At 40.3% G+C, this 15,326-nt stretch overlaps 1 protein-coding gene across 13 annotated transcripts in view; it reads left to right on the top strand.

Annotated features, from left to right (window-relative positions):
* The window catches only part of MEIS2 (Meis homeobox 2), a 212,074-nt gene that overhangs the window by 64,804 nt on the left and 131,944 nt on the right, over nt 1–15,326 (top strand). For all 13 annotated transcript variants that reach the window (XM_038009820.2, XM_038009813.2, XM_038009816.2 and 10 more), the window contains one exon: nt 554–699. In XM_038009820.2, coding sequence (XP_037865748.1) covers nt 554–699 — 146 coding nt within the window. The remainder of the gene's footprint in view (nt 1–553; nt 700–15,326) is intronic.

The following is a 15,326-nucleotide window of genomic DNA, read 5'->3' as shown; positions in this document are numbered from 1 at the left end:
TAAAAAGTTTTCATGTCATGCAAATGCCGAGTGCAGGGTCACATGAGAAGTGCGCGAATGTGCGTGCTTAGGAGGTGACAGCTCTAGGAGGGGCAGAGCAGGCAGTGCGTTATGTGCAATGAACAGTGACACAGTTACTGTCACCTATGCAGGCAGCCTAGAATATATAGACTACAGAACATTTAACTTGATTACCCTACAGTATGTGTTCACTCTGGGCATGGGGATGTGTTTCCACTGAATGGGTTTTCTGATGGCGTTTTCCCACATTGGATTCCATAATTGACAAAGAGCTACTGCACTGTGTCAAGTGCACAATTATAATTGAATTAATGATATGGGCAAGTGTGAGACACACAAAATTAACATTTGAAGAGGCCTGGTTTAATTTTGTCTTTTACATATTTGTGTCTCCAATTATACTTTAATGAAAGAGAATATACCCGCTTAATGGATTTCTTTCAACAAGCTTAGCTGAGCTCATCATTAGCTGCACTTGTGGTTGGCACCCTTGCGATGTTTTCTCTAATGTATTTTTATTTCTTTCTACTAGGGGATGGTTTAGACAACAGTGTAGCTTCACCTGGTACAGGTGACGATGATGATCCGGATAAGGACAAAAAACGCCAGAAGAAAAGAGGCATTTTCCCCAAAGTAGCAACAAATATCATGAGAGCATGGCTCTTCCAGCATCTCACAGTAAGTCAAGATGAAAGAGAAAAAAAAAAAATAGTGTTTGTTGTTTTGCTAGCAAGTTATACGGTCTCACACAAATTTTTTTTAAAACTAAGGTGCCTATTTTCTTATTCTTGAAATCTGATGACTAACAGAGTAGTTAAGTTTTTTTTTTTTTTTAAATCAACTATTACCATCCAAAGAACACCCTCTAGAAAGTAGCAGGTTTTTAAGAAGCCGGGAATGGACTTTATTTAAAATGATCTAAGACCCTAAACAGCATATATAAGTAAATTTGTTATTTATGCTAAAAGTGTGAGAGCAACTTCAGATAATGCAAATCAACCAAGGGAAATGGCTGTAAGGAGCTCACAAATCCATGAACATTGCTGATTACACTATTAATGAAAGTCGTCTCCTCTAGGAGGCAAAAAAAAAAAAAAAAAAAAAAAGCACCTTGCCACATGCATGTCCAAGCTCACAGTATCAGGTGCAGCTTTAATCGCTGAAGCAGTTTACAAATATATCATGTATTTATATGACAAATTCAGAAGGGTTATAGGTGCTATAATGCCTTTGTTTGCAAGGTGGACAGTAAAGATTCTTTTTTAGCTGCTCAAGTCCATTATCTTAAAAGCTAACCATATTCACTTCTGGAAACGGTTTTACTATGTGCAACATTTTAAAAGTAACAATTTATCTTTATCTTCCTGTTTGCGATCCTTGTATGTGTGGATACATACTGTTGACTCTAAGACTCTCATGACCAAAAAAATACAATATATTTTTACAGAGAAACTAGGCATGCTTATATTTTACTGTTCATTTGGAAATTCTGGGAAACCAGTAAAAATTTCAGAGGATGCTTCTTGCCATAATATTGTTTTCAGGCCATTCATTTAGGCTAATACTTAAAAATAGAGTAACACATTGAAAGCTGAAGGTCTTCTTTGATTATCCAACTTGTGTGTTGCCATGCTGAATGACATTAGTTACAGTGTCATGGGTCCAGGACAAGGTTCCACTTTTATTTATGGTGGTGGTGGCTGATCTGCTCTTCTTGCAGAGCTGCAAAGGGCAAGGGGTGGAGCGGTGGTGGGGAGGGAAAAGTGATAGATTCACATTCCTAAATCGGCCATTTTGATGTAAGGACATTAGTAGCAAACTAAGGTGTATCGATCCGGCCTGTGGTGTCAGGATTAGCTGGGAGAACCAACGAGGCTGCCGTGGTAGTGGTTATTCTTGCCTTGCAGCTATGGCCATTTCAAAGGTCAGGGCCCTGCACTGACTCGGCTCAGAGGAATTAGACAGAACATGCGGTCTCTGGGCTGATTACTTAACCAAAGACAAAATAATGAGTCCTAAGCAAATACTGACTAATTGAAAGGGCTGTAAATCCATTACATATTGGTCAGGGATAATCAGGAGTATTTAATCACTTTTATCTATTCAGGAGCACTGAAGCTGCAACAGCAAAACCCTGAACCTTGCCATGTGGTTATTATTCTCATCATTATCAAAATTACTTCACAGCTGTTCTTTGCTACATCACCTCAGCTGGAGATTTACTAACCTGTAAAATGTTTTTAATTTGGAAGTCGAGTGAGTGTGAGGGGAGGGGTTTCTCATTTTTAAATGAAGGTTGGTTTGGTTAGAGTAGCAACTAAGAAAGGCAGTGTAGCTGCGGGTGACAGGCCAGCTGCCTTCTCCTGACCAGCTCACCTGTTTAGTTTGCTCCCTCTGTCTTCCTCCATGCTTGGTCTTTCTTGGTCGAAAATAAACACTTAACAACAGCTGCTTTCCAAGCAAACAGCTGTGTGTGTTTTCAGCCTCTCTGTCATTAAAACCCATGTCAGAGAGCAGTAGAACCTTAGAGAATGCAGCTGCTGTGTTTATAGATGAGGAAACAGAGACCCAGAAAGGGGAGTTACTAGCTGAAGGTCAAGCTGAGACAAGGACCCAAGCCTTCCAAGCCGCCGACTCTGCGATTTTTCCACATGACAATGACTTTGCCAAAATGACGATCACCTTTACCAGTTGCATAGAGATCTCACAGTCTCCGCCATCAATACGCTCAGTCACAAGGGAGAAATACGGAGAAGGCAAGTGCTGTTTTCTTTTCTTGTTTTGAAAGCTCCGTGCTACCCCAACCTTTCCAAATATAGAAAGCCTTACACCTGTGTTTCATGAGTTGAATCTCACGTGGGGAGTGTCAGGAGCCCTTGGTGCCTTATCTCCCACCTCCCTGGCCAGGACAGCACCCAGCAGGCACCATGGCCACAGACTGAGACTTGTGGGTGGCCGGTTATTTCTGGGCACTTGTTGTAACTCTGCTGTGCTGCGAACCAACAGTAAGGGCTTGTACTCACCTCGAGAGTGCTTTCATCTGGTTGAATGTATGCAAGGCTTTGTGCAGAATTCTCTGTCCAACTCTAATTTTTAATGACTGCCTGTCCTCGGGTGGGGAGAGAGGACTCAAATAGCCTGAGCTGGGGGAGTTGGGAAGTCTGAATTCACGCTCCGTGACCGTCTGTACTGGCTGAACCTCAGTTAAGTCCATTAAGTTCCTTGGACCTTCTGTTTCCCCGTTTTTAAATGAGAGGGACGCGTTGCAGGATGGATCACCTCCTTTCCCATGCTCCTGGCTTTTGGTTCTGCTCAAGGACATTTAGTCAGAGCAATGCCCTGTCCCAGCCTCATGGGTCATTCTTTCCTCTCTTTTCCCCTTTCTCCTTGCTTTTGCTTTTCACTAAGTGCTTTATTTCTCTCCTGACCTTCACAACATGCCCCTTTCATTACTTTCTCCCACTGGCTTTGTCTCCCATCTTTCCCTCGGTGCCGCTCCCCTGCCTTTTCTGCACCTCCCTGGTAGCTTTAGGAAATTCTCCTCTGCTTGCTCTTTGAAAATGTTTTCCTTCTTCATCCACACTTCACCCCACTGCAGAGAAGAGGTTCAGTAACTTTGATGAGAATGGTCCTGTAAAACTTTTACTTTCCAATCTTTAATGAGCTGAAAGATTTACTCAGCTGTAATTCTGAGCTCAGAAACCAAGAATAGAGACCCCTAACTAGCGACATGTTAATTTAGATTTCTTTTCTTACATGCACTAACAGGCATGAGGAAGTCCTTGGAACTAGAGATGCCCCACTATATTTTTCTGTCATTTAATTAATTTCAACTTTCAAAGTGAAATGTTGGCTCTAGCTCCCTGAAAGTAGATGCAGTCTAAATTATTATTTCATGTAAATTTCTTTACAAGTGCATGATTCAATATGCATTTCTCCATTATTAGTCTCTTTAACATTATTTCAAACTGGTTTGTTCCCTTTTGTGCAGTGTGACCTGTTCTTGTATTACAATAATCCCCGATGTACCCTTTTTTCTTTCTTTTTTTAAAAAGAAGCTAATTGAATTATCTCATTATTTTAATTTGTTAAGCAAATGTATTTTGCATCTCAGGATGTGTTCTTAAAGAAGGGGGCTGCTGAGGCTTTGCCCCCTGAATGGGCCATTGGCCCATTTTGACATTCATGCATTCATTAAGTAGCAGAACATAAAAGAACTCTGGTTGTATTTTTTTTTTCCAAACACCCAACCAGCGCGGAGCAACTTTTCCCAATAAGCCACAGGGGTCTTTCTACATATGTTCTCAACTGCAAGCTATTGTCACCTATTCTGAATACCTCAAAAGGCCCAGAGGTGGAAAAAAACCTACCTCCACAAAGGCCAACTGTAGCAATTGTGAAGTCTTAGTCTCAATATGACAAAAATCATTCACCCTCAGTCTTCTTGGAAGAACAAGTTCCACTCCAGCTGTAACAGCTCAAACAATCTCTCAAATTCCTTTGCACCACCAGCTTTAGGGGAAAAGGTAACAAACTCGCACTAATTGATTACGCTGAGGAAAATATTTAAACAAAGTCCAAAGTGGCATTTAAAAAAATCAAGTGATTTGATCAACGGTTTCCATAGTCAGAATTAAGCATTCTGAATTTGCTTCATCTGGGGCTAAATATTCATAATTAGCCTCAAATTTTTAGTTTCTAACTACCTATTTTCAAAATGCCCCTTAGAAAAATCCCCTCTAAAAAAATTCACAATAATTTTAACAAAATAAATCTGTCTATATATTTTTAGAAATTCAACTAGCGAAAAACTTTGTGTATACCATTACCCTCTTCCACTGGTTGATGGCTCTGCCTAACTTCTCAAGCTAAGAAATTCCGTGAAGATTGAAGAAAGAATCTCTTGGAAATGTGTGTGCCTTTGCTGGAAAGTACCCAATGGCAAAACGAACAAACAAACAGACAAAAACTTAGGGAAATCCTAGAGAAGTACATTCCTTTTGCTAGCACATGGAGATTATGATATCATAAAAGTAAGCCTGCCATTACAACTGTTTTTATTTGACTTCAAAGATAAAGAAAGAAACAGCAAGCAATAATACCCAGGCTGACGGTTTATTCATAACCATGAAAAAACTCCTCCACGCCAAGAAGCCCTTAGTGTGCTCAATTAGGCCCTCGGGCACCTCCACTTGCCACCTTCAAGAGCTCCTCCAGTTGTGCTGCAAATAATATATTTGATCATGGAATAGAAACAGGAAGTGCTCACATACAAAGACACTGCTTGCTCATACCAGTTTCTGGCTGAAGGTCTTCTTATTTGAAAACATAGGGATAAAGCTCACACTTAGGAGATGTGGGACTTCTTTCAAAGATGTGTGTTACAAAATCAGAAGCAAATTTTACTTTTAAAAGTGACATAAGCCGAGGCGGGAGGATCGCTTGGGGCTAGGAGTTTGACACCAGCCTGGGCAACATGATGAGATCCCATCTCTACAAAACGATAAAAATTTAGCCAGGTGTGGTGCACCCATGCCTGTGGTCCCCGCTACTCAGAAGGCCAAGGTGGGAAGATCATTTGAGCCCAGGAGTTTGAGGTTGCAGTGAGCTAGGATGGAACCACTGCACTCCAGCGTAAGCAACAGAAAAACCCAGCCACAAAAAAAAAAAAAAAAAAGTGATATAATATTATGTATGCAGCCGCCTTGAAACTACAGATTCTAAAACCTCTGCCTTTCGTTCATGACAAAGATATGTCCCCTCTTCATATCTCCGGGGGTTGGGGAGATGGATGAAGCCCACCTCTCAGGTGTTTACTCATTTTACTGCTTGCCTATTACAACCTGTCTTATGGGATTTTGTAAAGGCCTGGGTGTGGTAATAAAAATGGGCCGTAAAGGATATCATCCTCCAGAGACAGTGCACCCAAGTTATAAGTATATTTAGTTCCATGTTATGTTAGAGAAACCTGTCTCTCCACTGAATTCATCAAGACCATATGACAGTAAACTTAGTCATCTTAAATTTGTTATTGTAATGTACACACACACACACACACACACACACGCAAGGGAGGAGGGAAGGAGGGAGGGAGAAAGAGAAACAGAGAGACTTAGACTATTTTGCCCTTTGACTAGTTCTCTTTATCTTGTGCAGATCCAGATGGCTTCTTTCTTAAATGAGGCAGTCCAGTGTCGAGGTTAAGAGCACAGGGCCTGGAATCTGCAACACAGTAGATTTTTGATCTTGAGCCATTACCCTCTCTGAGCCTCATTTTTCATATCTGGGGAAGAAGAATAGTTCTAGTTCCACCTAGTAGGGTTATTTTAAGGATTAAGCGAAATAATGTAAAGTGCTCAGCCCTGTGCCTGATTCGTATAATAACTACATAATATAAAGTAACTATAATTCTTATTTTAATCCAGTTAAATGGCTAGCAAAAGGCTTTGACCAATGGACCTGGACATCCAAAGTTACCACATTTGTTCTTGGGATTGTAGCATTAGAGAGACCGGGTTTTGCCAAACAGATCCCAAATATGGCCGGTGCAGTGGTTTGTTCCTGTAACCCCAACACTTTGGGAGGCCGAGGTGGGAGGAATGCCTGAAGCTCAGGAGTGTGAGACCAGCCTAGACAACATAGCAGGACCCCATCTCTATAATTTTTTTTAATTTCTGGGCATGGTGGTGCATGCCTGTGGTCCTGGCTGCTTGGGAGTATGAGGTGGTAGGATCACCTGAGCCCAGGAGTTAAAGGCTGCGTGGAGCCATGATCATGGCACTGCACTCCAGGCTGGGTGACAAAGTGAGACCCTGTCTCAAAGAAAAAAAAAAAAAACAATAATAATATCCAGGCTGGAGGTGGTGGCTCACGCCTGTAATCCTAGCACTTTGGGAGGCCAAGGGGGTGGATTGCTTAAGGCCAGGAGTTCAAGACCAGCCTGGGCAACATGGTGAAACCTCATCTCTACTAAAAATACAAAAATTAGCCAGGTGTGTTGGCATGCTCCTATAGTCCCAGCTGCTGGGGGGGCTGAGGTACAAGAATTGCTTGAGCCTGGGAGGCAGAGGTTGCAGTGAGTGGAGATTATGCCACTGCACTCCAGCCTGAAAAAACAAAAAAAAATTGAAATACCCCTCAGCAGGAGAGAACATGCTCTACATTCTGCTTTTCGAAATCCATGTTAACATTCGGTGGCTACTTGTTGAAGCTAGGTGATAGCATCAGAGAGTCCTGGTGTCAGTGAAAGCCAGAGCGTCCTAGTGAGCCTTCAGGGATGGGGTGGAAGGTGGAGAAGAAACGGGCTATGGAGTAGTTCTGAATGTCTCCAGTGGGGCTACTTTTGGGAGAGAAAGCTCTCTTTCACCATTTGTCTTCCAGGATATGAACAGACTATAGAGTTGCCATCTTGCTTAGAGTGTGAAAGTCTGGGCTGTCTGCAAGATAGCATGTTATGGTTTTTATTATTTTTTGTTGATTGATTGATTGTAGAGATGGCATCTTGCTATGTTGCCCAGGCTGGTCTTGAACTCGTGGCCTCAACTGATCTTCCCACCTCAGCCTCCCAAAGTGCTGGGATTATAGGTGCTATAGGTGCAAGTCACAGCACTTGGCCATGATAATGGTTTATAAAAAAGGGATCATCAACTGTGAACTTAGAAGCCTTAGGTGTGAACCCTGTGATATTATTCAACCTCTCTGAACCTATTTCTTACCATCAAAATGAAAGTTATCTGCCCTCCTTAGCTGACTGGGTTGCTGTGTGGGTCAAATGATGTAGTCAGTTTACAAACTGTAATGTGCTGCACAAATGTCAGGCATTCTGGTCTTCTGGTTGTGTGCTTGGCTTTCCAGCTGCTTGAGACCGCTCGGATCTTATGTAATCACCAAGGGTTAGAGATAGAGTGCTGCCCACCTCTTTCATCCTCCACCCCCAATTTCTCCACTTGTCCATTTCCACAAATGTATCCCTGGAGACACTATGATAATTTCTATCATTAGACATCTTTTAAGGATCTTGAATGGTTAATTGAATCAGTGTTTCATGGACATTAGTTATTTCTGCTTAGAAATTAGGGCCTTCATGATTCTGAGACTGGTCTACATAATACAAATAGCTATGAGCCAAATTAATACCAAATAGGAAATGTTGACCTTAGTTATACAGTAAGAGATGGTCTTTCTCATATTCAGAGCTGCAAATATTCACATGCATACAAGTGAGGAACCTAAGAAATACTTACGTGGAAATGCACATGCAGAACACACAGCTGAAAGCACCAGCAGAGAGAGCTTCCCACAAACATGCAGCGTAGTGGGGCCGCCCCTAGCCTTAGCCTTCGCATTGTTTTCCTGCTTGCCCGGAGAAAACATCTGTGAATTATTTGAATGGAATCTTATACTAGAGATCGTCTGAACTGGTGTCATCTCTGTTTAATTTCAGGAAATGATGTCACAATGCATTAAATAACAATGCTGGGTGATTTATTTTCCCGTGGACATGCTGTCCTAAGCATTCCTCTTCTTTTGCAATGTTTCCAATTAACTGTAAGCTTGAGTGTTCTTCCTATTTCATAATAATTTTGAGGGGTGGGGAAGGGAGATAGGGGTGGGCAGAAGGGTAATTTCAGAGGTTGCTGAGGTTCAGAGCTAATGGCACATCCATCATGTCCTTATTGGGATGGGAGAGTGCTGAGCGCTGGAGCTGTGATCGCCAGTGGCAACCTACAACAGTGTTGGTTAGTTTTAAAGAATGTCTAAAGATGAAAGCTTGAGTGTTCTGATGCTGGCTGTCCAAAGAGCCACCAGATAATTTTAATAGTGACCTGCAGACTGTAGCTTCTGCCTTTATCAAAGTTTCTCTGCACTTCCTTCTTCAGTAAAGAATAGAGGACATAAGTCAATTCTGTGTGCCATCTGTTGTCGTTTTTACAATTTCTCAAATTAAAGAGACAGGCCAAAAATTTAATGTTGTGTTGGATCCTAGAAGCTCCTCTAGAAGAGAGAAAATTGCAACTGAATTTACTTTGTCTCTCTTGAGGGGGAAAAATTGCATATTGCTATGTCATAACCTTTTACTCGTAGTCCCAATTTGGTGTTTTGAATCGGATTATGAGGGCTTCTGCATGGAAAGACTGATGTGTTTGGGATTCAGCAGCCTTTGTTCACATGGTTCTGAGTGACACAGTGGTAAAGTCCCCAGAACAGTGGTGGTGCAATGGCTTTTCATGGGGGTCATGAAATGCATAGTCTCCTCCTCAATGCAAAAACATTTTAAGACATGTCAAGACATTTCAAAGTACATCAGACAATCCTGTTTAAAAAGAGGTTCACCTCAGATAGACTGAGAAACTTACCTCCCAGATTATGAGCTACTCACTGACAGATACATTTTCAAAATAGGTAATTGATAGGCAGAACACAGAGTTTTTAGTGCAGCCAAACTACTCTGGATGATACTATGATAGTGGATACGTGTCATTATACATTTGTCCAAACCCATAGAATGTACACCAAGAGTGAACCCTGATGGAAGCTATGGACTCTGGGTGATTATGATGTGTCAATGTAGGTTCATCAGTTGTTACGAATGTACTACTCCAGTAGGGGGTGTTGATAATGGGGAGGCTATACCTGTGTGGGGCCGGGGATTTATGGGAAATCTCTGTATCTTCCTCTCAGTTTTGCTGTGAATCTAAAACTGATCTAAAAAAATAAAGTCTACTTAAAAAGGAATTGAGTGAAAAGATTGAAGAATGAAAGGCTTAGTAAATTACCGTCAAAAAGAAACCAAAATAATTATTAGCTCAAAGTTGAGCACTCAATTTCATAAAATATCACTCGAAGTATAATTGTTTAAAAATATGTTAAAGAATTCAAGGAGATGGGGAATTGAGGACCCTTGAATAAAGGAACATAGAAGGCATGTGCATACTGAATATTCAGCTATTTAAAAACTCCAAGAATAGAGTGCCATTAAATGCTATTTAGTGAAATCCCTGAATATTCATTCAGATCATAGAGAAAATTTCCATTTCTTCATTCCACATGACCACAGTTTGCAAGTATATTCCATGGAGAATGGAGTGATTGGGAATTACAGGGTAAGTTGACTGGGTTGTGAGAAGACTGACTGTCCCTCAGCTTTGCGGCAGGATAGGGTCATAAGATGACCTTAACGTTCAAGACTGATTTCGATTTTAGAGAGTGTTACTACACAGATTTCAGAGGACTCCTGGAAATGTCCTGCCTTCTCCAGGCTGTAGTCTGTTTTTGCAATTTGGAACAGATTATGAAGTGTAAAGATAATATCCAGCCCCATTTCTCCTGTTAAGAAATAGTGACTTGGGTAGGAAGCATTAGGTTGGTTGAATGGAATTTACCTTATTACATTTATGTGCTGTGTGCCACTTTCCAAATTGATTGGCAGCAGTTGTTTACAGTATGCAGAATAATCACTGGCACCCTTTAAAGGTGTATTATCCTCTTAAAACATAATAGTAATGCCATTTTCATGCTTTTACATTTGCTATTCATATTCTGAACTGCCAAGTCCCAAATCTGCCAGAACTAATTTAAGTTGTTTTTATCTAATAGTGGATAAGTTGTCAAGTCACAATATAATGGCAGATAATTTTTCTTAAACTATAGTTTTACTTCTTGGTTATAATAGATAACATGAATATTTGTTGAATCTGACTTGATTGTCCACACAAAAAAAATTACAACTCAAGAGATATTGTCGTGGGATTCTGCAATGACAAGAAATGAAGAGAATATTATTATCTAGTTATTCTGAGCATTATAGAAAATTAACATGGGCCACTAATTAGTTTCCTTCCAGCCACCACTCTCCCCCCGCCAAATTTGCTGATACCTGATTTGCCTGACATAGCCAGATAATGAAGTTCTCCTCTCGTTAATCCCAGCATCAAATCTTGTTGCTGCTGTTAATTTAAATACCTCCGTTATCACATTATAATATAACTGTCTAGATTTTATTTTACTTCTTGCATCATACTCCTGCAATCACAAATATTCCAGAATTAATTTTGTCTTGGAAATATTTGGCAATTCTGTAATAATTTAGAAAAGTATATTCCCATGACTCAGGCCACACTACAATTGGAAAATGGCTTTTTTCTTACCCAGAGTACATGGTGTGATCCCATCGTATGCTGACAAAAAACAGCCCTAGTGTACTGGGGTGGTGCTACACTAGTCTTTTAAAAGGAAAAAGGCTTTTATCGATAGAAAAGATGAATGCTGGATTATTGCCTGTAGATTTGGTGACACATTGGAACTCTCTATAAAAGCAACCTTATTTTTTTCCCCATGGTGAAAAGTTATAGGTTCCATTTCACTGTTTCAAGATACCTGCAGGCAGCTCATGAGTTGCTATACTTGTTTTAAACCCTTCCTCACAGTGATTTTTTTAAAAAAGTAGTAAGAGAACATGGGAACAGGGGGTCATTATTATTCAATTATAGGCTCAGTTTTTCTGTTAGTTTCTGGGAAGCCATAAATTTAGAACTGTGTAGCAAAATCTCATGGATTACCTGATGGCACTTTGATAAAAACCCCTCTTAGAGCTTAGTCCTGAAGGTTTTATGTTTTCTAGTAAAACACGTGTAATTAAATATGATCATGTGAAAAGGCATTAGTTTTTAATATGACCTTTGTTGTCAGTCTGGAAATCCTCTAAAGTTTTTGATTTTTTTTTTCTTTTTTTTTTTGCAGAGCGAGTTTGACAGAAAAGTGATTTAATGCCCTTTGGTCCTTATGTACTTGTACCCTTTTGTTCATGGCTATTCCAAATACCCCCCAGCTTATTTAAAATGTATATATAATCAGTTACATAAAAAGAGATATGCTTATATTCTCATGTCTCTATGGTTGGACCTCTGTGGTTGGAGCAGACAATAGAAATGTCTGTAATTCATTTCAGAAAATGTGACTTTCCTACCTTTAGATAGTGAGGACAATCTGTTAACTCTTTGTGTTGATAAAAGCAAACATTTCAGGGCATGGTGGAAGAAATCTCTACCATTTATAAGGTTATACATACACCAGAAGCAGTGGAGTTAAGACCAAATTGAAGACTTTACCAGTGTCCTAGTCTTAGCACAGTCTTTTGCTCCCTGGATTATTTTGGGCAAGTCATTTAATTTATCGGAGTGCTCATTTTCTCACCTCATTGTTTTGAGCGTTAGCTAAGATTAGAAATAGCCTTCTGAAAAGGACAAAATACTATGCAACTGTAAAATGGTGTCTATTAATGTTTTCATATCATCCATTGAAATAGTTTGTTCTGTCATAGCTCCTTGAAACCTGAACTTGGATGTGGGTGAAACATTCTTCAAAGACAAGTATTGCACTTGTTTCTTTTGCCCTAAGTCTGGAATGGGGATCAAATCCTACAGATAGCACGGAGAAAGGCAAGGAGAAAGGCAAAATACCTGACAGACTATTTCTTTGTGGCAGTATGAGTCAAAGTAACTTTTGGAATTTGTACACTCAAACTTAAGAGAAAGAACTGGAAGACTGCAAACTAACTTCGCAATAAACGTATTGTCACTTGTGTTATTACAGCTTTGGAACAAGCTGGTTGGGAGTTTGGGCATCTTTGTTCTTTGTCCCTAAACTCTTCATCCTGAGAATTAACTGGTCCATCAGCGTGCCATTTTTCATCCTGGCCAAGCTGGTGGGGAAAAATGGTTTTACAGCCCTAAATGGCGATCTCATAGGCCCATTTCAAGGAAGGCAAAGTCCCGTACTAGATGGAATTGTCTCATTGCAGCAAGAGATAAGAGGGATTTTTTTCCCCTGAAGACAGTTTCCATCTGGATGTTTAATCAGGCTTTCTTTGATTCTACATACAGAGATTTCAGATGTTACTGCTCAGTTAAACTAAAGCACAGAATATGAATGGAAGAAGAGTGAGGAAAGCTTCTAAAGGTATATAGAGGCCTTAGATTTAGACGCACCAGCCAGATAGCCAGGTGGGTGAACTTCTGTGGAAGTTGGAAATGGTGGCACTATGGTTTGAGAGTTGGAGCTAATCTTTGTAGAGGTGATGCTTAAAACCATGGCACTGAATAAAGGTTAAAATAAGAGACAGTGCAGAGAGAGAAGGGGGTTTGAGTCTTTTTGAAGACTATATGTGAAGAGGTGAAGAAAGAAACTAGTGAGCAGAGATAAAGACATCAGACCGGCAGCAAAATCAGATCATGTGAAGAAGGAAGGAGTTTCAAAGTAGAGGAAGTGGATTCTGTAGAAAGATCAAGGACAGGACAGGCACAGTGGCTCACACCTGTAATCCCAGCACTTTGGGAGGCTAAGGCAGGTGGATCACCTGAGATCAGGAGTTTGAGACCAGCCTGGCCAACATGGTGAAACCCCATCTCTACTGAAAATACAAAAATTAGACAGGCACCGGTAATCCCAGCTAATCAGAAGGCTGAGGCAGGAGAATTGCTTGAACCCTGGGGGCGGAGGTTGCAGTGAGCTGAGTGCCACGGCTCTCCAGCCTGGGCGACAAAGCAAAACTCCAACAACAGCAAAAAAAAAAGCGGAGAAAAGGAGGCCAGTGAAGATGGGGGCCAAAGCACACCTGGGAAGGTACAGAGAAACAGACATATTTTGTAAAGAGAGCAAGAAAGCTGAGGGAGTTCAGGAAAAAGCTCCTCTTCACTTATGACTAGGAACTATGGAGAGGGTGGTAGAGAGTGAATTAGGAAGGCACGGAAGTGCAGCCTTGGAGCAAAGACGGCCAGGCTGAATGGACTCTGCACATCAGCTCATCCTTTCTCAGGCAGTGCTCAGAACGAGAGAGCAAGAGGGACTAAAGCAGAAAAACCTAAGGGTGAGATCAACAAGAGGAGGAGAGGGAGATGTTAGAGCAGTTTTTGAAATGACAGACCAGTAAGCAGAAAATTCTAAGGAGATAGTCTTTCCTGGGACAGAAAAATAATCCTACAGTTCATGTGAATAATAAAATAACTAAGAAAAGTCAAGATATTTTTAGAAAAGAAAAATGAGGAAGCTTGTGCACTGAGAATTACTAAAATGTATTATAAAGCTACATGACGTGGCACTGGCTAACACAATAGGCACAATGATCATTTAAACAAAATAAGAATTCACAAATCAACACAAATAGAGAAAGCAATTTACTAATTTTAAAGGCATCACTTCAAGTCAGTTGAGAAAAAAAAATCAGTAGTCTTCATCAAAATATACACTTGAGTTTTTTGAGGTACATATGACGATTTCTCTTTCCTTCATTTAATGAAATGTTTTGAGAGTAAAAGCAAAGGAATTATAAAGAAAAATTGTGATTGATTAAATTACATATGTATGAAAATTAAGAGCCTTTGAATGCCAAGAAAACACCATATACAAAAGAAAGAAAAACACTACACTAGGAAAAATATGTAACATTATATAACAGGCAAAGGATTAGTGTCCCTAATAAATAAAGCATCGTACAAATCAATAAGAAAAAAAATGAGGTAGGCCAGGCATGGTGGCCCACACCTGTAATCCCAGCACTTTGGGAAGCTGAGGAGGGTGTATCACGAGGTCAGGAGTTCAAGACCCACCTGGCCAAGATGGTGAAACCCTATCTCTACTAAAAATACAAAAATTAGCTGGGCTTGCTGGCAGCTGCCTGTAATCCCACCTATTCCTGAGGCTGAGGCAGAAGAATTGCTTGAACCTGGAAGACGGAGGTTGCAGTGAGCCGATATCACGCCACTGCACTCCAACCTGGGTGACACAGCAAGACTCCATCTCAAAAAAAAAAAAAGAAAAAAAAAAATGAAGTGAATAAAACGTCAAAAGACGAATAGGTCCATTCACAAAAGCAGAAATATGAATGACTAGTAAGCATTTAAAAAATGTTCAGTGTTGGCCTGATGTGGTGGCTCATGCCTGTAATCCCAGCACTTTGGGAGACTGTGGTGGGAGGATCTCTTGAGTTCAGGATTTCAAGACCAGCCTGGGAAACATAGTGACACCCCATCTCTACAAAAAAATAAAAATAAATAAATTAGCTGGGTGTGCTGGTGTGCACCTTTAGTTCTAGCTACTTATGAGGCCAAGGTTGGGACCAAATAAATGTAAAAATCAACAACAAAAAATGTTTATCTGGTAGAAACTTAGAATAAAAAATTATAATGTCTGGCACTGTCCCGGGTAGAAGGGAATATCTAACTTAATAATGACTATACAAATTGACATGGCCTTTCTGGAATATAAACTAGTCATATGTGTTAAAAAAAGAAAACAACTAAAAATGTTCT

This window comes from Chlorocebus sabaeus, chromosome 26, assembly GCF_047675955.1.
Source record: "Chlorocebus sabaeus isolate Y175 chromosome 26, mChlSab1.0.hap1, whole genome shotgun sequence".
NCBI classification, from domain to species: Eukaryota; Metazoa; Chordata; class Mammalia; order Primates; family Cercopithecidae; genus Chlorocebus; species Chlorocebus sabaeus.
The sequence above is the reverse complement of the archived record's forward strand: the minus strand, read 5'-3'. Positions and strand labels throughout refer to the sequence as shown.